Source organism: Cervus canadensis, chromosome X, assembly GCF_019320065.1.
Source record: "Cervus canadensis isolate Bull #8, Minnesota chromosome X, ASM1932006v1, whole genome shotgun sequence".
Taxonomy (NCBI): Eukaryota; Metazoa; Chordata; class Mammalia; order Artiodactyla; family Cervidae; genus Cervus; species Cervus canadensis.
Window position 1 is genome coordinate 46,098,129 of NC_057419.1, and position 21,746 is coordinate 46,119,874.

Genomic DNA, 21,746 nt, shown 5'->3' on the forward strand with positions numbered 1-21,746 from the left:
AGCAATTCCATATGTGCTCTGAAAGAATATCTTGTATTTATTATTCATATGTTTATAATTTACATATATTTGCAATATATTTCAAATTTTTAATGTGGCAAAAGCGCTTGTTTCTGGTTTGTTGTAACTAATCTAAGTTGGATTGGTGATGATAATTACAGGAGATAATGTTTATCTTAAATGTGTCTGTGTTTTTTTAAAAATAACATACATAGTAGAGATACCAGTCTCACAAAGTATGTTGATAAGACTGGAAGTAGAGATTTGAAAGCAATTTTGGCAAGTTCAGGGTATATGTTTTTAACTGTCTTCCAAAATGAAGTAAGTTTTGGTATATTTTAAAAATTTATCATCATTCCTTTAAATAGTCAGTTCTAGCAGTTGATCCTGTGAAGCTATAGTTAAATTTGTTTTTCAGTGTAAAAAAGCAGTTTCCAGATTTTATACATTTTTGGGGTAATAGTTTTCAAACTGCTCTTAAAATGTTAGACATTAACTATGGTTTTACTGCACATAGCTAGCACACATTTTGTATCACATGCAGCTCATCACACAAATGCAATAGCACCCAAACTGGTCTGTACCCTGTTATGTAAGACAAGCCGACTGATCATGAGCTTGGATGTTGTGGCATTGTTATATTGCTATGAAAAGCTTCTAAAGGTGTATTCTTACTTTTTTAGTTGTTTCATGGTGGATCAGTGAGTTTGTGTACCTATCGTTTTACCTTTTTCACACGTTAATATGATATTGGTCTCTAGGATAGATAACCAGATAAAAGGAATGAGAGGGGTACTACAGTAAAAGCAACAAAGTGAAATCTGGTGGCTTAACTGAGAGAGGAGGGTAATGAACACTTACTGGCACCTGCAAGACATACCCATCACTTTTATATGAGCAGGATGAAAACTGGAACTGGAGATCTCCAGTGATAACCAGGAAAATGAGATACTTTTATATTTATTTATTGTTCTATTTTGGTTTATAAACACTTCATGCATTTTATAAAAGATGTTGAGATTAGTTTGTGCTGTCTTATAAACCACAGGAGATCTTTCATCTCCTATAATAAACTGATACTTTCTCAGCCTTAATATTAGTGGATTCTACCTTATAACTAATTAAGGTCATTCACACTGCAGTTTAAACTCTTTAAACTAAAATTAACGGTTCAGTACAAAACTAGAGAAATGATTCATCATTATGGTCATATGTCCTTTTAGTAGTTCAGTTAAGTTTCATATATTAATTGGTTTCTTAGTGGGGTTTAATAATCTATTTGTAAAACAGTAGCACACAGTTAATCAGAAGTCTATGATTTTGTGATGTGGATGATCTCTTTTAAACTAAGGTTTTGGCTTGGACAACAGCGTTGCAAACAATCTATAAAACACCTGCCTACAATAACCAGTGAAACATTGCAGCTGTCCAATTATTCAACTCATCCCATAGGAAGCCTTTCTAAGAATAAGCTGTTTGTCAGACTTACCCGTCTTCCACAGTACTACATTGTAAGTATGCAAAGGGGTGATTTCGGTGATTGAGTTCAATAATTCTATTTGTATCTTGAATCATTTATTGTTTAGTTTAATTTGAAAATGTATTTTTTATTGGATATTTGAATTTTGTATGATGATTCTCAAGCCAAGAGAGGGGAGAGTTGGTAGGGATGGGGCAGCGAGAAAATCTTATCTGTAGGAAATAATACAATGATTAGGCAGGTTTGGGGAATATAAGGTATGCCTCGTCCCTCACCCCAGGATCTGTCCTATAGTGAGGCCTAGTTTCTGCTTGGAATTAGGCATCTCCTCTATGTAAGAAACAATTTGAAAGCAACTGTTGTGAAGAGTTGGAGATGTTTTGGTGTCAGGTAAACTTGTTTGGTTTTAATCAAATGTTAGCTTGCATAATGCTGCTTTCTAAACATGATGGACTAAATTAGCTTTATTTTCTCATCCTTAATTGAAGGTATATATATCCATTTTGTTGATTGCATGTACTTTTCAGTACACAATAAAATCCTCATTCCTTTTTCACCCTTTCTAGATTTTTCTAGTAGTTTCCTTCAGATTATTGAACTAGTTAAAATTTGTAAGAATTTGAAATATGTACTCATATATTTCATAAATGTATTTCCTGCATGTAGAAGTTTTTGTGTACACCAAGTAGATACTTTTGGCTAAGATTCTAAGGTGTTTGAAAAACTTAATTCAATGGGAGTGAATTTTTTTTGAAGCTTTAAGCTGTACTTTTAAAAAGATACTATCATCAAAAGGTACCCTGTGTAGCCTGATATATCTTAAGTTAGGGTTACTTAGGTTGACGAATAAGTCTGTCACTGATATGAATTCACTGTTTTCTGAATTTTAAAACACCAGCTGTGAAACTGGATTTGGCATGTGACAGGATTGTTGTTTCAGTTCTCCATGTGCTGCCTGATCTACATGTATTTTCTGACTTTATTTAGTATCAACAAAATGCCAGGCTTTCAGTTTCAGTAACTAGTGGTTTATTATAAAGCAATAATTTGTTTCACATGGTTTAGACCAAACTGAATGTGTATCACTCTTCATCCTTCTCACTTAGGATGATACATTCATAATAGTGGCGAAAACTACCATAGCCTTTAAGAAGAATAGAGGAAAGTCTTATTGCCTTTAAATGTCTTTGCTATTTTACTTTTGCTGGCTTTATTAGAATATAATTTAAACACAATAAAAATTCAGACTTTTAAGTGTCTGGAGTTTAATAAATGCATACAGTTTTGTAACTGCCATCTCAGTAAGACACAGAAGCTATCTGTCACCCCCTAGAATTCCTTCATGCTTCCTCTCTATAATCAGACTTTACTCCTGCTCTCTCTAGTTACCACTGACCTGTTTTTTGTCTCTACAGTTTAGCCTTTCAGTTGTTTCTTTCACTTGGCATAATGCCTTTGATTTTCATCCATATTGTTGTATTTATAATAATTCATTCTTTTTATTGCTGAGTAGTGTTCCATGGTATGAATGTATCACAGTTTGTTTAGCCTCTCATCGAAGGCCATCTGCGTTGTTTCCAGTTTTGGGCAGTTGTGGATAAAGCTGCTAGAAGTATTTGCATATAGATTTTTTTGGTGATTTGGATAAGTAACTAAAAGTGGGATTGTTGGGTCACACACTAAGTGTATATTTGGCTTTATAAGAAACTGCTAAACTGTTTTCCAAAGTGGCCAGACCATTTTGCATTCCTGCCAGCAATACATGAGAGTTTTAGTTGCTCTGCATTCTTGCCAGCACTTGTTATTGCAATTAAAAAAGAAAATGTTAGCCATTCTGATAGATGTGTAGTGGTATCTTATTGTAGTCTTAATTTATGTTGCCTTGATGACTGATGATATTGAATATCTTTTCATCTGCTGATTTGCCGTCCATATATCTTTGGTGAAGTTCCATTTTAATTCTTCAGTTTCCTCAGTGTTGATTCTTAAGTGTCGGCCAAACAATTTCCTGAAGAGACTATGTGGGGAGGTGGGGTAGAGAGAGGGGAGAGACAGGAACAGAGACAGAAAAGTGTATGTTGGTCAAGAGCCCTGTCCAGTGGCATTTATTTCTCTCACTCAAGTATTTAGGGAACTCTTCTTAAATTTTAGGTAGACCTTGAAAATAGTAAGCCTCTATAGTGAGAGCAAGGTCTCTGGATCCAGACTTCTAGGATCAGAGCGTGAGTCTGTCACTTCTGAGCTCTGAGACCTTTGACAATTAATCTAAGCTTTTTGTGCCTAACTTTATCAGAAAAGTGAAGATAAGAATCCCTACTTCATTGAGTTACTGGGATTAAATGTGTTAACATCTGTCAAGTACTTAGAGTTATAGGGCTTCCCTGGTGGCTCAGCTGGTGAAGAATCTGCCTGCAATGTGGGAGACCTGGGTTTGATTCCTGAATTGGGAAGATACCCTGGAGAAGGGAACAGCTACCCACCCCAGTATTCTGGTCTGGAGAATTCCATGAACTGAATAGTCCATGGGGTCACAAAGAGTCAGACACAGCTGAGCAACTTTCACTCACTTCACTCACTAGGAGAGTACCTGGCGCAGGATAAACTCTTTATCGGTATTAACTATTGTTCATGTTCTTGTTATCCTCATCCTCGTAGTGACTGTATATTTCAGTTGAAAAATCCGGGTTTATTTTTATATCCTTCCAAGTATGAGATGCAGTTGTCATTTTTCTTTCATCATTGTTCCTTAGTCTGATCTGTTTTTTAGAAAACAAATTACATATTTAATTGCAGTGCTTTTTTTTGAGATCATGACTGATTTGTCCGTGTTTAAAAAGTCATCTGCATTAGATATATAATTCTGAGCCCTACTTGATACAAGGAGGAAAATATTCAACATTTATCAGTTAGTTATGTCTCTGAGTCTCATTTCTGATTTGGACCTTCTTAGGTTGTAGAGATGTTGGAAGTTCCCAATAAACCCACACAACTGTCGTACAAGTACTACTTCTTGTCTGTGAATGCAGTGGATCGTGAAGACAGCCCTCTCATGGCCCTCTTGCTGCAGCAGTTTAAGGAAAACCTCCAGGAATCAGTTTATCGTACAAAAAATGGGAAACAGCCTAGAACCAGTACCAAGCGCAAGGTATGTTCACGAACAGAAATGAGCCCAGGGTTTGTATCTGTTAACTTTGCTGTACTCTTTTAACTATTTTTAAATGGGAAAGAATTAGGTATGATTTTTAAGAGGCTGGCCAACAATAAGGTTTAGGTAACAAATGTCTACACATTCTTGAAAATGCTTCTCCTTTAATTAATAATTAATTGTACACTCTTTCCCACAAGGCAACTTGTTAAGTACATAATATTTACTACTGAATTTCCAGTGTTTAGGTCAATATTTGCTCAGTAAACATTTGTTGAATGAATTAAGATTTGTTTTGGTTAACTTTGACTTTTGTTATACTAGTCCAGGTGCTTAACTAATTGCATCACATACTTTTTCTTTTTTTAACCCACTTGTGTTCTTTACTTAAATTCTAGTTGTCTGATGATGTATGTCCAGTAGAACCCAAGAAAACCAAACGATCAGGAGAAATGCGTGCCTTTAATAAAGTTCTAGCTCATTTCGTCGCTATGTGTGATACAAACATGCCATTTGTAGGACTTCGGTTGGAGGTAACTTTTTGGAACAATTTTGGGTACCCGAAGAGTAATGTTTTAAATGCCTTGCTAAAGATACATGAATTCCATTAGGAGAACCAGATGGTTGTGATCTTGTTTATTTGGGGAGGGGTAGGGTTGAAATCACAACATCTCATGGTATATGTGTATACCATGAGATTATTAAATTATTTATCTCTGATTCCAAATTGTAGGCCTTCTGTTCTTTGTGGAAATGGGAAGTAAATTCTTCCCAGTTTAAAAAAAAAATAAAGGCAACTTTTGAGAACCTTACTTGTATACCTCGAAGGAGCATTATTTACCTTTTTTAGGGATGGTTAATAGTTAAAGGGGTTGCATATTTTTCAGTGAGTGAAGCTGTACATATTGCTTACTAATAAAATTGGGTTCCTTTGTGAGAAGCAGGTCAGAAAGTATTAAACTAAATTTTTACTTTTTTCCCATGGAAGAATCAATAGACTTAGCCCGAGTTAGTGTCTTTCAAGAGTACACAATTGTGATATCCAGCATGATCCCCAAGCATGAAAGGAAAGAGAGGTAACAGAACCTGTATTTTTGTATTTCCAAAAAGGACTTTGGCCAAGGATTGGCAACAATTAAAAAGTAATACATGAAAATCTTAATTATTTCCCTCTAGTTTAAAGTTTTACTTTTTGTAAGACTTCTCCCTTCTGTAAATTATTGGTGATGAAGGAAAGACCTAGAAATGTGGAAGTGGATTATTTGTTAGGCTGATGATAATAGTCTTGGGAAGACTTGTTGAAAACACTTAGATGCTTTAGAGCAGGAAGCAGCAGACTTTTTCTATCAAGGGGCAGATGGTAAATATTTTAGGTCTTGTGGGTCATTTATTGTTGTTGTTGAGTCACTAAGTTGTGTCTTGACTCTTTGCGACCCCATGGACTGCAGCATGCCAGGCTTCCCTGTCCTTTGCAATCTCCTAGAGTTTGCTCAGACTCATGACCATTGAGACGGTGATGCCATCCAGCCATCTCATCCTCTCTCATCCCCTTCTCCTTTTGCTCTCAATCTTTCCCAGCATCAGGGTCTTTTTGACTGAGTCAGCTCTTCGCATCAGGTGGCTGAAGTATTGGAGCTTCAGCATCAGTCCATCTCTTGAGGTCTGCTCATTCAGGTCTGCTGTTGTAGTGTGAACCAGCCATAGTTGATATTTAAACAAATGAGTGTGGCTATGTTCCAGTAAAACTTTATTTACCAAAACAGGCAGTGGCTAGATTTGGCCCATGAGCTATGGTATGCCAGTTGCTGCTTTATAGGGCTTCAGGATCTAAAGGTGGAAACTAGGGTGTGAAATTGTGAGGAGCAGCAGTAGCCCAGAAAATCCAAGCCCAGAAATAGGCGACTAAAGTAGATACTCATGTCCTCGATGTCCCAGCTCCTACAACTGTGAGCCTGATGAGTGTCCCTTGTCTGGGAACTGTCCAGAGCTCCTACAGTGTCTGTACTTCTAACTATTTGACTCTGTTGTTGGGCTTTTTCATCATGCTACATGGATTGATTGGGCTTCCCTGGTGGCTCAGACAATAAAGAATCTGCCTGCAATGAGGGAGACCTGGGTTCAGTCCATGGGTTGGGAAGATCCCCTAGAGGAGGGCATGGCAACCCACTCCAGCATTCTTGCCTGGAGAATCCATGGACAGAGGAGTCTGGCGGGCTACAGTCCATGGGGTCGCAAAGAGTTGGACATGACTGAGTGACTAAGCACAACACGTGGATGGATTACATGAAAGTCACTCAGTTCCTCCCTTGCAGTGGAATGGGAGGCTGCATGATACCCAGGGGGAGTGCCTCAGTCATTGTCTGCTGTCTTCCTCATTACCCACAGGCCAGAAGTTGCAAAAGCTTGTCTTTGTCGTGCCCACATAGACACCTGTAAGCGTAATGGCCTCTTCTCCTTCTCTGTGTTCCTATACCTGTCGCACATGTAGGCTATTCAACATTCTGTAGTACTCTGTTGAACTCAATCAAGCTCTTAAAAACTTTCTTTTCTCTCATTGAAAAGATGTTAAAGGCAGAAGCAAGCACATTTTCTGCTTAAGGTAATTTACACTGAGATGTGAATAACTAAATCTGATCTTAGCAGGAATGTTGATATTTGTGATCCATAGAACAGAGGCAGTGTTTTTGAGCTCTCCCACACTTTGCTGTCTTTTTAATCTGGAGCCCTACTTCATGGTCAGCAGCTGTTTTTCTACACCTCTGCTCTTTCCAGGCCCAAAGAGCAGGGCTCAGTGACATGCTTAAGGCTTCCTTAAATCCTTTCTGGAATAAGGTGGATATAAATAGTCTGTTAGAGAAGACCTGGGACTATCTGCTTGAAGGCAAGTGTGTTCCTCTGCTGGGTGACTAGAATGACTTCCCGGCATACCCAAATAACCTGTAGTTCCACTGACAGGGTCTCTGGGTAAATGCATCAACTGGAAATCTTTTCTTCTTGAGTTTCACAGAGGAAATAGTTGTTTAAAAAAATGTATTCCAGAAAAGTTGTAAACTGAAAAATACTGTTTGTGATTAAAAATGAGATGTGGCTATGACTCAAACTTTGTTTTCAGATAGACGTTAATTGCATCACACAAGGAAACCAGTCTTATTTAGTTCCCCAGGAAATCAGATGAGGGGGGACAATGCTCACAGCTCTAGAACAGAGGCCATGAGAAGAGAGACAGTAGTACTTAGAAAAGGTAGTTGCCTTTGTAAAATTGGTGGTCTTACATAACTGTACCTTTCTCTTTCCAGTTGTCCAATCTGGAGATTCCACATCAAGGAGTGCAAATGGAAGGTGATGGCTTCAGCCACGCAATTCGCTTACTGAAGTAAGTCCCTGTCATGTGTCTGATGTGGTGCCACACACTGCAGCCATCCCGCCAGTGCTGCTCCTTCTGCGAGTCAGCATAAAGCAGAGTTCAGAACCTGTGGATGTCACAGGTTTCTGTATGGAATTAGACAGTCTAGGAGAGGATTCTCTTTTACCTGCCAAGTGGAGATCCAGCACCTCTTGGTATTTGAGGATGTCCTTCCTTTGGCTTTCTTTCATTCATTCAGCAGATGTTTACTGAATGTATGTGTCAGGCTTGAATTCTGATAGAGCCCTTTGGGATGCTGTGGGTTCATATAGCAGGGGAATCTGGGCTAGTTTGGAAATTTCCACCCTAAAGGAGATCAGTCCTGGGTGTTCATTGGAAGGACTGATGCTGAAGCTGAAACTCCAATACTTTGGCCACCTCATGCGAAGAGTTGACTCATTGCAAAAGACCCTGATGCTGGGAGGGACTGGGGGCAGGAGGAGAAGGGGACGGCAGAGGATGAGATGGCTGGATGGCATCACCAACTTGATGGACATGAGTTTGAGTAAACTCTGGGAGTTGGTGATGGACAGGGAGGCCTGGCGTGCTTCGATTCATGGGGTCTCAAAGAGTCGGACACGACTGAGCGACTGAACTGACTGATCCCCACGGAAGTACAAGTTGTACCTAGACTGAAGGAGAGGTGAGAATTAGCCAGAGGAAAGGGAGCTAGGGTGGGAGTGGGTGCCGCAACCAGAAGGAGTAACTGCTAAAATGACAGCTTAGAGGGGAGAGAAAGCTCAGCATCCTGGAACTGAAAGAAGTAGGGCATGGCAGGAGTTAGGGGAGATGAGCCTACAGATGTACACAGGAAGGGTCAGATCCTATAGGGCCTTGGTGTAAATGTCCTTAAGGAATTTAGACTATCTGAATGGCAGGAAAGAGCCATCAGATGATTTTAAGCAGAAACTGACATAATTAGATGGTTTTTTTTTTTTTTTTTTTTTGAAAACTCGCCCTGATAGCAACATGGAGAATAAATGGGAGAGAAACAAGACTTTAGTAGCAAAACCAGTTGCTGAAATGGTTCACACCAGAGTTGTTGGTAGCTTGGACCAGGGCAAGTTCCATAAAGACTTAGGGGATGAAGTCTTTATAAGTGATATTGAAAGTGAGAGAGAGAGTAGAAGGTGGCAGAGATGGCTCTTAGTTTTATCTTGGGCAGATGATGGATGGTGGTGGTGTTTATTGAGACACGGGAATGAAGATGTGAGTTTGAAGAGGTTTTGCTAAGTTCGAGGTGTTTAGACATCTGTTTGGACAGGCAAGGATGTGTCTTAAGCTCAGGTGACAGGTCTGGGCAGGGGAAATAGATGAGTCACTACCAAGGTGGAAATAATTAAGCTGGGATAGTAACTTAGATCACTGGGGAAAAGTACATGGAGGGAGATGTACAGAGGGCTTGGTTCTAAATGAGTAGAGGACTAGGGGCCAGTGGATGCTTAGAGGAAAAACTAAGGCAGCGTGTGTGATTTATGAGTTGACCAGGATGGACTTGCAAGCTCAAATGCCATTTTTAAGAGGTCAGCCTTTTTGGTGCAGAAAGCAGTTTTCTTTTTTTGCATTTGTATAGTTTCTTAGATGTTGCTTAATAATATAAACCATAGAAGCAATTTTTATTTATTGAGTTCCTCTGTCTGCCAAGACATGGGTGGCTCTGCAGTTTGAGCCAGCAGGAGTCAATTTGTAACCAATTTGTTGCTTGCAAATCAGTTTGTCCTGTGGAAGAGGGAAAGGTGTATGAGATAGCATGTACTCCACCCACGTGTCATGGTGCTCACTTTAGATGAAGAGTTGAAGAACTAGAAAAGCTGCCCTGCCTGGCTGCCGTAATGCCATGTCCACAAAATGGTTTTTTTTTTTTTTTTAAATCTTACTTTATTTCCCACTTTTTATTCATAAGGATTTACATAGTTAGAAGAATCATTTTCTTTACTAATCATGACATGATTGATGGCTAGAGTTAAGGCAAAATTATCTGGGGAAGCATAATTTGTTCTTTTTTTTTTTCATTTATTTATGCACAAAATGGTTTCTAGAGAGCAAGTTTGTTTTATAATAGACATCAAAAGGAAATGTAATACTTTTAGTTTATTTGCCTTTGGTTTTATATTACTTCTGCCTAACATATGGGGTGTTTCTTTTTACTCTTCTTGACAATTGCAGATTAATAGATGATAACATTTGTGTTCTCTTATTTTTTCATGTTTTTCAGCGATCTTAAAATGTCTGTTCTCAGCATTTTTACGAAAAAAATTTCAGTCCCCTTTCTTCTTGCGCTCAAGAGAATTCATTACAGTCCTTACCTAGAAAGAAAGCACTTCATATTTTTTGATTTTCATTTTACAGTAATTTTTAAGAAAGTCTTTACTATATCCTGGCTATTGTTTTCTTTATTTAAAACTTAAGAAAATATATAGAAACGGATAAAGAGATCTGTTTGTCTGGTACATGATGTCCATTATTGGGGGTGTTTTCTTCATAGACGTGAAGAAGGAAAAAAATAATGTCTAAATATGATTTTATTAAAATCTGGCCTGGATCTAATTATTAAGTAATTGCTTTAATACATTTAATCTTTAGAAACTTGTAAGCTTTTAGTCCTAGGTATTTTCATATTAAGTGGGAATATGAGTAGATACTTCAAAGCTTTAAAACTGAGCACATTTTTCTCCTCTTTGCTAAAGATGTAGTCTGTTCTTGTTCAACTTATCTCCATGAAAATCTGTTGAGCAGGTCTCCTTGCTGTATCTCTGAAAATACCATGGTAAACACTTTAGGCTGCTCTGGTTCATGGACCTGTTGCCTGGTGCAGATTCAGAAGCGCCTTGATCACACCACACAGATGACACGTCTCGAGAGCAACCTGCTTGCAGTGCCTGGTTTTGAGCTCCTGAGCAAACTTTCCACCCTTTTTGCTCTCTTAAATTGTTTATTCTGGGTCAGTGGTTCTCAACCTCAGAACAGTTTTCCCTGCCAGGGAACATTTAGCAGTGTTTGGAGATATTCTTGGTTATCATTGACTGAGAAGAAGGGGTGGGAGATGCTACTGGCACCTGGTAGATAGAGGCCAAGGCTGCACAGGATAGCTGCCCCCCAACAACAAAGAATTCTCCCGCCCAGAATGTCAGTATTGCTGACATTGAGATGCCCTGTTTTAGGTGTTATATCTAAGAGGCCTGAACCAAAATTCCATATTTCTAGTTATATTTGTTGTTTTTTGCCTTAGATTTTGATAATCATTTTATCAAGTCTGACAGTTAACTCCTTTTTCTTTCCTATGAGTTAAAGGATAGTGTGTAATTAAATATTATCTCATTATTTCATCCAGTACTGAAAAAACTGCTAAAATATCTTACCTCATAATGTTTTATGACAAATAAGATAGTTCATAAAGCTGCAAGAGGAGAAGAAATGAATGGGTATTTCAAGACACCAAAGCTAATACAATCCTCTTGTATATGTGGTATATATAAGAGACAGTATGTATGGTAAATGAGTTGATACATGAATAGGTCCATCACAATGAGTTACCTCTACAGAAGAGGAGGGGAAATAATGAAATAATGAGGCGGGGAGAGAGAATGAACCTGAAATTTTGTCATGGCGGTTAGTGATTAAGACTTGGTTTTACTACAAGGAGAAACTAACATATTTGAATACCTGCTGAACCAACTACTGTAGGCACTTTATGTTTCATCATGTTTTAAAATCAGTGACCCAGAAGGTAATTATGTATCTTCATTTTATACTTGCGAAACAATTTGAGAGAGGGTGAATGTGGCTGAGCCAGAATTAGGATGCAGGTCCCTGATTCCAAAGCCTTGTCCTTTTCACTAGATCATCCTGCCTTCAAAGTCTGGTCTTACAAATATTTTGTTTTCCTTAACTTTTCTTTGAGGATATCCTAGGTAGATTTCATAGAAAACCAGTATATTTGATTTTCTGAGAAATGGTGGTCTTTTCTAATAACAAGATTAAGGACGAAGGCAAACATCACCATTAAAATGAGAGTCCTCATCCATGTTGATAGGAATGAAAGTGGGTTAAATGCTATTAGTTGTTGTGAATTGCTATGAATTGCTTCCTCCTCTTGCAGAAGGTACCTGGTAGTAGAGTTTGAACCAAAGCTCTACTGTGATACCCTGCCTGTCATTGTGTAAATTGTGCTTTTGTCTTTCTGTGATGTGAAGTACATTTCATATGCTATCTTTCATCACCAGAATTCCTCCCTGTAAGGGTGTAAATGAGGAAACCCAAAAGGCTCTGGACCGCTCTCTCCTTGACTGCACTTTCCGATTACAAGGTAGAAATAACCGCACGTGGGTGGCAGAGCTAGTGTTTGCAAATTGTCCACTTAATGGCACTTCTACCAGGGAACAAGGTGAGATGCTTCACACACTTTTGTCTGCATATTTCTATTTCTGTTTTTTTGTTTTTTGGGTTTTTTTTTAAGTATTGATTCCAATTAATGTCTCTTAATCCTGTAGGACCATCCCGGCATGTTTATCTGACATATGAAAACCTGTTGTCTGAACCCGTTGGTGGTAGAAAAGTGGTTGAAATGTTCCTTAATGACTGGAATAGCATTGCACGATTATATGAGTGTGTATTGGAATTTGCACGTTCTCTACCAGGTACAAGTGATCATCTTCTTGTGGGGGAGGGCAAGTAACCTTCCCTGTCCCAATGCCTTTGGAGGAAGTAAAACATGTACATTGCTAAAAAAAAAAAAATCCTGAGTATATCTAATGAAAAGTTTTCTGTTTTACCTCAGACTTAATTTCTTTCCCCAGGAGACAGCTACTGTTACAATTTGTATATATTCATACACATAGGTATACAAGATTATAGTAGTGCTTATTGAGAATTTACTAGGTGCCATAAATGTAATAACCACTTTGCTTGTATTAACTCATTCATTCCTCACAGTAATCCTATGAGGGAGGTAATTTACCATTCCTCATGTCACAAATGAAGAAAACAAGTCAGAGACTTAAAAGAAACTTGCTGAAGTTCACATAGCTAGTAAAAGACAGGGCTGGAATTGGAACCCCTGAATGTGCTTCAGTACATCTCCCCCGCTGCCCAGCCCTGCCCCTGTCAGTCCAAATGGAAATTGGAGCCTGCTATTTATGCTGTTGATCTTTTTTTGTTTTCTTTCTCTTTCTTTTTTTTAAACTAAGTTATAAAGAGAGAGACCTTTCTATCTAGGCATATAATATTACCAAGATCTCTACTTTTTCACATATATATTTTAAAATGTTGCATGTATAATCTTAAATTCCATTTTGTTTTCTTTCTGTTTAGACATACCCACTCATCTAAACATTTTCTCAGAAGTTCGTGTTTATAATTACCGAAAACTTATCTTGTGTTATGGAACCACCAAGGGAAGTTCAGTAAGTTTATGAATTACTTAGAACTAAAGTTCCTCTCATAAGTCTTCTTAAAAAATCAAGAATTCAACAGTTATGAAAACTTTCTTGAAATAATTGAGGGTACAAGTAAAAATTAGGGATAAAATGATATTTTTAAATACTTTGTTATAGTATTTTGTAATGGTTAACTCTTAAAAATTGAAAACAAAAATTATACCCTCTTCGGAGTGTGTATTTTTAAAGAGTTTTGGCAACGTAATGTACTTTTGGTATTTGTGTTTCTTTCTTCACTGATTTCAAATCTACTTAGCAGCGTGATTACTATAATGAAGATTATGTACAAATGGTCTTGAACAATACGGTATGTCTACGCTTTTAGTCACATGATTGTTAACATTATTTGATCCTATATTAATCTTGAAGGTATTCCCCATAATCTGTAGTTCTTATTTTTTCCCCACCCCATATGTAAAGTCCTAGAAATTTAGTATACAAATTTCAGCTAGCTAGTTTCTTTCTGAACTCTTCCACATAAAGTAATATCAGAAATTTAGCAGAAGTGGGCTAACTCACACACTCAGTGAATGTACTGATCCATAGTGACAGCCCATCTGGAATTTATAGAGTCTAATCTTAACAAGTTGCTTCCCAAAAAGACCTCATTTAGATCTTTGGCATTTTGCCTTAGTGTTTAAAGATTATTTTTTCTTCTCCTTGTATCTTTTCCTTTCTTGGTTTCTGAAGCATAATCTTTTTGCTTTAGATTAGTATCCAATGGAATTCCATACATCAGAAATTTCACATTTCTTTGGGAACTGTGGGTCCAAACTCAGGATGCAGTAACTGTCACAATACCATTCTCCATCAGCTTCAAGAAATGTTCAACAAAACACCAAATGTGGTCCAATTATTACAGGTAATTAACTTTATTTTCTGTTTAAAAATAAGACTCAGGGTGTCATATAAAACTCCTCAAAAAATCATGTGGACTTAACTCATCTTTAATGATGAGAAAGTTTTTACAGAATGTGCCAGAAGGAGATTGTCTCATTTGTGATGATTTTTGCCTTGAAGATTCTGAGGTTTTAGCATCTGTACAGAAACTGGCTGCTCTCACTATGTTTGTTCCTTGTAGGTACTATTTGATACTCAGGCACCGTTGAATGCCATCAACAAACTGCCCACTGTGCCAATGTTGGGCTTGACCCAGAGAACCAACACTGCCTACCAGTGCTTCTCCATCCTGCCACAGTCGTCCACCCACATCCGACTGGCCTTCAGGAACATGTATTGCATTGATATATACTGCCGAAGTCGAGGTGTTGTGGCAATACGGGATGGGGCCTATAGTCTTTTTGATAATAGCAAGTTAGTTGAAGGTTTTTATCCTGCACCAGGACTCAAGGTAATGGACTTTAGTGTTGGAGAATTAATAAATATAAATGGGATCCCTAAAACAATTCCTTTAAGAGTGAAATAATGAGGGAAAGCAACGATTTCCTGTTTAAATTTAATGAGTAGCCATGTTACTACTCCCTGTAGTAGTAGCTACATCTAGTAGTAATTCATCATCTCTGTAGCTTTATTCTGAAGGAGCTAGAAATTCTGTGCCTATGTATATGAAATGATAAAATGTCCTTTTATTTCCTTACAATGTAATGAGTAAGGTGGAAGGTACTCAAGAGAGTCCTGTTTGCTATTTGGAATTTCAAGGAACTTTGAAAGTAGCCTTTATCAGTGAATATTGAGAAGCTTTGAGCATCAGTTCAACTGTGATATTTTTTTTTTAAATGTAGAGTCCTAGGCCATAACCCTTGGAGATATTGGTATGATAGCTCAATTGTATGTTCTTATAGTTTAGAGTCTAATAGTTCCAAATGGCTTGTATTGAAAATTAGTCCTACTCTTGCCGTTCTCCTACTCTGTACAGCTCTTTCTCATGGTATTCACACCTTTACCTCTAAATAGCATTCTTTCATTGCTCTTTGTTGACTTCTTAGTTAAGGACATTATCTGACTCTAATGGAAGAGGAGGTTTTAATTCTTTTTTAGTTCTTTCTTATATGCCCCTTCCCCTTTCCAGGCTACTCTCAGTACACATTTGCCTTCTTTTCCTCCAGCCTTGCAATATGGTTAGGGTAGCAGTTTCAATTAGATAATTTTTCAGTGTTCACATTATTATGAACATTATAACACTGTTCTGCCAAGTTTACTATGATTACTTTTCCTTTCTTGCTCAACATTTTATTTTCCTGGGAATTATTAACTTTTAAAAATTCATAATTAATTAAAATTACTAGCTCTCTCTGTACTTACCACTAACAGCCTTAAAGTCTCTCCCATGTAACTCTCCCGTCAGTATGTTCAGAAATCGGATACCTTATCAGTTTCATCTTGAAGCCATCTCTTCCACAGTCTCTGACCTCTAAACGCTCCAGACCTTTTGCCTAATTTTGATTTAGGGATCTGCAGAACAGCAGTGAAGTGGGAGAGTCCTTCATTTCTCTTGTGTTGCTTGCCCTGTGACTTGGACCCCACTTCTTTTTCTTGTTTTACTTCATTGTTTTGGTGGAATACTTTACGTTGCTCCCTGGGAGAACCTTGTGTGTTCGCAAGTGTCTTTAGTTAACCTCATCTAGTTGAGGGAGGGGCTTGATATAGAATTCTAGGTTGCAGTCATTTTCTGTAAGAATTTTGAAAGCATTGCTCCATTGTCCTCTAGCTTCTATTGTGACCATTGAGACGTTTAATCCATCCCACTTCTTCAACCGTATGTGAACAAGTGGACTCCTTCAGTCTGGAAACTTACATCCTTTTGTTCTGGGAAACTTCCTTATGCTATTCCTCAAGTCTTTTTCTTTGTGTTCTCTGTGAGCTTTTTTTGGTACCCCCACTATTCTGATGTCAGGCATCCTGGACATAACCTCTGATTTTCTTTTCTTTTCTGTTTTTTATCTCTTTGTTTCTAGGAGATTTCCTCATTTTCCCCCCAATCCTTCTATTTTTGATTTCCATCAAGAACTTCTTTTGCCATCTTTTTTTTTTTTCCATCTTTTTAAGAAAAAATTTGAGAGCTCTTTTTGTTTCTCAAAGTTCATTTTATGACATCTGTTCTATATGGTTACATTGTCCTCTCTTGAAGGTGAGACTTGTTGACTGTGATCTTCACTGCAGGACGATCTGCTTGGGCCATTTCTTTGGGTAACTCCCAGTGTCAGTAGCTTTAGATCTCTTTGTTGGGCCAGTGTGAGGACCAGGAGAAGAATATCAGAACTCTGCATAGCTGTTGTGCACTGGCTCCCAATTTTTGGCAAATGAAATAAGGAAACTGGTATTCTCAGCATTCATTATGGAGACTTTAATCTTCATTTTTAATGTGGTACCCCAGCTATCAGTTGATCCTAGAGTCCCCCAAATCAGAGGCCTTCTGCCAAGCGGTAGAGGTTGGCTTCATTCAGTGAGAGGACAAAGGCTCTGGAGGGTTTCACTGTCTCGTAAAGAGATAATCACCCAGTCCTACTGCTTTTAGTCTCTTGCATTCTCATTTCCAGAGGTGTCTGATGCTGTCAGTTCCTGTGTATCTTGGAGATCTGGGTGGAAATAGCTTTGCTTCTTGGCTTTCCCCACTGCTTGCTTAGGAAACGACTTCCTCACATTGGATAGTTCAGTTACCACTCAGCCATCTGCTCTGCAGCCTCCTAGAATTTATTGCTGTTTCTCTCTTATCCCATTCTTTTTGTCTTTGTGACTTTTGCTTGAAAAATTCTTTTAGGAGTTTCAGAGGGGTGTTGAGAGAAGATGAAATGAGTATTGTGAATAATCTATTACCTTTAATTAGAAATCAGACTATGTACCTTTAAAAGCTTTTCAGTAATTCTGATAAGCTTATAATCTATATTTTTGAAGATTGGGAAGGTAGAGGATATTAAAAAGCATATGTGATTGAGACACAAATTCTGTTAGCCTCACCTAATTTTTGATGACATAGTCTATAAAACATACCCTTATCCCATTCTTGATAGTTCAAGACTGTTACATAAAATAAAAAGGAAAAAGATGGCTTAGTTTCTTTTTTCAGTTTTCCTCTTTCATATTTGCTGGCTTAAAAAGTGAGAACTCTCACTAAATAGGAAACTTTCCAAGTCATTGAAGTTGTTTACATGCCTGCCATGCAACTTTTTATTCTTTTCCACATTTCTGATTCAGAAATTAATAAAGTATTTTGACAAGGGTGTACTTCTTTCTTTAACTTCTGTTCACATAACAGCATTTAACTTAGATTTTTTTATTGTTGTGTTTAACCATTTTCCTCAATTTTTCCTCTTTCCTTCAAAACGATGACAATCTCTTCTAGGTTGGCCTAACAATGGTGGCCATGTGTCAAACTTGTATTTCAGAGATAGACATGATATGCTTGTTTCTGTTAACACATTCTAAATGATTAAGAATATCTTACTAAAGTTAGATAAAATAATCTAAATTTTACCTGTTTATATCCATAGACATTCCTGAATATGTTTGTTGACAGCAATCAGGATGCTCGAAGAAGGTCTGTAAATGAGGACGATAATCCCCCGTCTCCCATTGGAGGAGATATGATGGATTCTTTAATCTCACAACTCCAACCACCACCGCAGCAACAGGTGATGTCTAACTGATATTGCACATGGCATCACATTTGTGTTACTTAACAGGTTCTACAGATGCCTGCACTTCTTTGTTAAAAGGCGAGGAGGTCCTTGGTGGACCCAAGATAGCCATATGAAAAATAATGACAAAGGGAGACAGGGGGAGGATTCTAGTGAAGGGAAGTAAATAGTACCAGAGACAGCATTAACCTTAGACTCACGCACTTAAAATAATTTCGGGTGGCCACCCATGTGGTCATAAAAGATGATGTCCAAATGGCCAGTAAGCACAGAAAAGGTAAACATTCTTATCTGGCATCACAGAATTATACATTAAAACCATGGTGAGTTAATACCCCACACCCACAAAAATGGCTTTAAGGAAAAAAATTAGTAATCCTTGCCAACATTTGGTATCAGGACCCCTGAAACTCTCACTTACTACTGGAAGGTGTGTAAAATGGTACAGCTACCTTGCAGTGGTGTTTAGCAGTATTCAGAGTGCTAACGCTGAACATTATGCATGCCTGTGATTTAACAGTTTTACTTTAGGTATATGCGCAACAGAAATGCAGCTGGAGAACACAAGAATGTTCATAGCAACATTATTTATGCAAAAAATTATAAACAACCCAAATAACCGGCAACAGAAGAATGAGTGAGTGAGCTGGAATACACTGAAACACTTCACAGAAAAGAAAAATGCTGTTGCTCCGTGCAATAAAACAGTGGTTTTCACTGACAGTGTTGAACAAAAGAAGCCAAACTCTAATGGAGTACATTCAGTATTTATATGAGATGCAAAACCAAGCTTAAGTGATGGAGGTCAGAGTACTGCTTACCTTTTGGGAGGTGATAAGAGATTTGGAAGGTGGGTGGCGATAAGAGATTTGGAAGGAGGGAGGCCTCGGGTTCTGGTAATGTCCTTCAGTATCTTGACTTATGTGGCAGTTACATTTATAAATCCTCATCATTTGTGTGCTTTGTTGTATGTGACTCATACTCTAGTTAAAAAAATAGACTTGGAAGAATTACGTTGTCCTAGGTTTTTTGTTACTGAAGATGAAGGTGAAGGTAAGTAGGGATCAGGTTGAACTATCATATTTCACTGACTCTAAAATGCCACCAATGTAAGGTGCACTGTTTTTATGTACTGCCTGAAACAGTGCTGCCAGTTAGACTGTACCATTCCATGAATTGGAAGACACACCATAATTTCAGAGATGTTAAAATGTGGGGGGAGTTGATCTTAGAATCAGTGAAATGGTAGATAAATAATACTGATGAATCCGTGATTTGGTAGATAAAATGAACAAAAAAAAAACATCTTGAAGGATAAAGTAGTGGTACTGCAAGGTCAGGAATGAGGACGTTGCTATTTTTAAAACACTTTGAAAGGTAGCTTTTTAAAATTTGCAACACTGGTGTGGATTTGGGGCATTTTCACACCTCACCTTTCCTATTTGATAACCAGTGACATGTAAATGTTAATTAACACTGTAGCTCTTGATTGGGGAAAGCCACGCCCGCATCTGCTACATGGTTGGCCATTTTACCAACAAGGAATTTTCTTCTTTTCAGCCATTTCCAAAGCAGCCAGGATCATCAGGTGCTTATCCTCTTACTTCACCCCCTACATCTTACCACAGCACAGTCAACCAGTCTCCCTCTATGATGCACACACAGTCTCCAGGTAAGATACTAACTCTTCTCTTTGTCATGTTCAACTTTCAGATCCCAAATAGACACACATACAGTGAGAAATCCTACAACATGTAGCCTGAGACTTCAGAGAGAACTGCTTTGCTAGTCTATGGCCAGATATCTGCTATTCATTCATTATTGCAGGGTTGTGAAATCTGTGTTTGTGATTCAGGAGCACTTTTAAAAGGTTTGAATTAAGTGGCAGGGTTGTCACCCAGAACCAGACTCATGGTGCAACTCCAGGAATCACAGCATGGTCTGTGTCACAGCGTGATCTATGTCAGAGGTTGACACACTCAGGCCTGTGGGCCATGTCCTACCCACCACCTGCTTTTGTAAATAGTTTCATTGGAACACAACCACACCCATGTATGTAGTGTGTGTGACTGCTTTCCTGCTGCAATGACTGCTTACAGAAAAGCTTCCTTACAGAAGGAGCTGACAGAGCCCCGGTGTATGTGAACGGTGCCCCACCCTCAGAGTCAAGCAGGGCACAGCCTGCTTGTACGAACAAAATGGCTCTGTGGGCAGCCTGATGAAGTGCGATGTAAAAATTGCTGGAGAATGCCAGATTTAGACTTTTAATTGAACTGTTAATTCAGTATGTTAAAACAGTATGTTTTAAGCACTTGCTGTGTGTCTAATGCTGCTGGGTGCTGGGGATTCAGCAGTGAGCCCAATAACAGCCCTGCTCCTCAAGCTTACCCTGCTTACTCAAGCTCCGCTAGCTCAAGCTAGCAAGGAGGACTGGTATGAGATTTGGGGGTAGATGAGCCCTTCCCTGCTCATTGGAGTTGGTGGCACCCCTGGTGAAGACTTGGATCATTATGTCATTGAAGGTTCCCGAAGGCTAAGCTGGTGGGGGACTCAGCCCCTGTGAAGTTCCAACAGTAGACAGTGTGGGATCCTAGGGAGGAGCAGCTGGGGAGCAAGGGAGAGAATGGGAAGCGGGGACCCAGGCCCTGAGGGGAGGGGGTTTCTAGGATGTGAGTTGAGACTGGTTTCGCATAGAAGGAGAGATGATTATTTTGAAATAATTACAGTAGCAGACAGTTCTGTAGTGCTTCCTGTGCACCAGGCTCTGTTCTAAGTACTTTACCCATTTAATCTCCACAGCAAACCCGTGGCATAGGTCCTATTATTTCCCATTTAACAGAGGAAAAATCAGCATGGAGAAGTTAAGTCACTTGTCCAGGTCACACAGCTAGATATGTCAATAAAGATTAACTAAGTCAATTAACATATTTCTTGAATGTAAATATGTTAATGTTGAATTGATACTATATTGAACTAATACTGCATTAGGTACTATATAACGTTAAAAATATGAAATTCTCTTACATAATAGTGGAGAATTTGAAAAGTGCTGGTATTGAGGATAATTATGGTAATGTAGTAAGTATTTTAATGTTGCATTCATAGTTTTGGTAGTCATAGTCCCTGCCCTTCGTAATTCTAAATTAAAGTTAGTCCTGTGGCTAAACACCATCCTTAAGCTTATGTCTCCCAGTTTTTTATATCTCCATCTAGGCCTCTCCCCTAAACTCGAGTCCTGTTATTTTCCAGCTATCTGTTCAGCATTTCTATGTATCGATAGATGTTTAACCAACATCTGAAACTCAGCACAGCTGAAACTAAATTCCTAACACCCTCCAGCTGTCCCCTATACTGCTGCTCCCATAGACACCCCATTTCAGCAAGTGACAGCTTCTTCCTTCCTGTTACTTGGGCCAAAGCTGTAAGAGTAGTGTTGGACTCCTTTCTCTCATACCCACAGTCAGTCAGTTACCAAATATTGTCAGCTCCATCTTCAGACTTTATCTAGAACCTAACCACTTTTCAATGTCTTGGCCTTCACCCTTTCCCGAGTCACTATCTTTACCTAGGTAATTGCAGTTACCTCTGACTGGTTTTCCCGCCCCCTGCCCTATAGTCTTTATTTTTCAACAGCAGCTAGAATGATCCTTGGGGAACAGAAGTTAGGTCATGACTCCTCTGCTCCAAA

At 38.5% G+C, this 21,746-nt stretch overlaps 1 protein-coding gene across 2 annotated transcripts in view; it reads left to right on the plus strand.

The window, feature by feature from the left end:
* MED14 (mediator complex subunit 14) overlaps positions 1-21,746 on the plus strand; it is a 60,503-nt gene that overhangs the window by 25,285 nt on the left and 13,472 nt on the right. For both annotated transcript variants that reach the window (XM_043458153.1, XM_043458154.1), the window contains exons 13-23: positions 1,352-1,511; positions 4,431-4,625; positions 5,024-5,158; positions 7,922-7,998; positions 12,252-12,412; positions 12,519-12,665; positions 13,339-13,430; positions 14,173-14,325; positions 14,545-14,814; positions 17,912-18,052; positions 19,619-19,730. In XM_043458153.1, the coding sequence (XP_043314088.1) occupies positions 1,352-1,511; positions 4,431-4,625; positions 5,024-5,158; positions 7,922-7,998; positions 12,252-12,412; positions 12,519-12,665; positions 13,339-13,430; positions 14,173-14,325; positions 14,545-14,814; positions 17,912-18,052; positions 19,619-19,730 (1,643 nt within the window). The remainder of the gene's footprint in view (positions 1-1,351; positions 1,512-4,430; positions 4,626-5,023; positions 5,159-7,921; positions 7,999-12,251; positions 12,413-12,518; positions 12,666-13,338; positions 13,431-14,172; positions 14,326-14,544; positions 14,815-17,911; positions 18,053-19,618; positions 19,731-21,746) is intronic.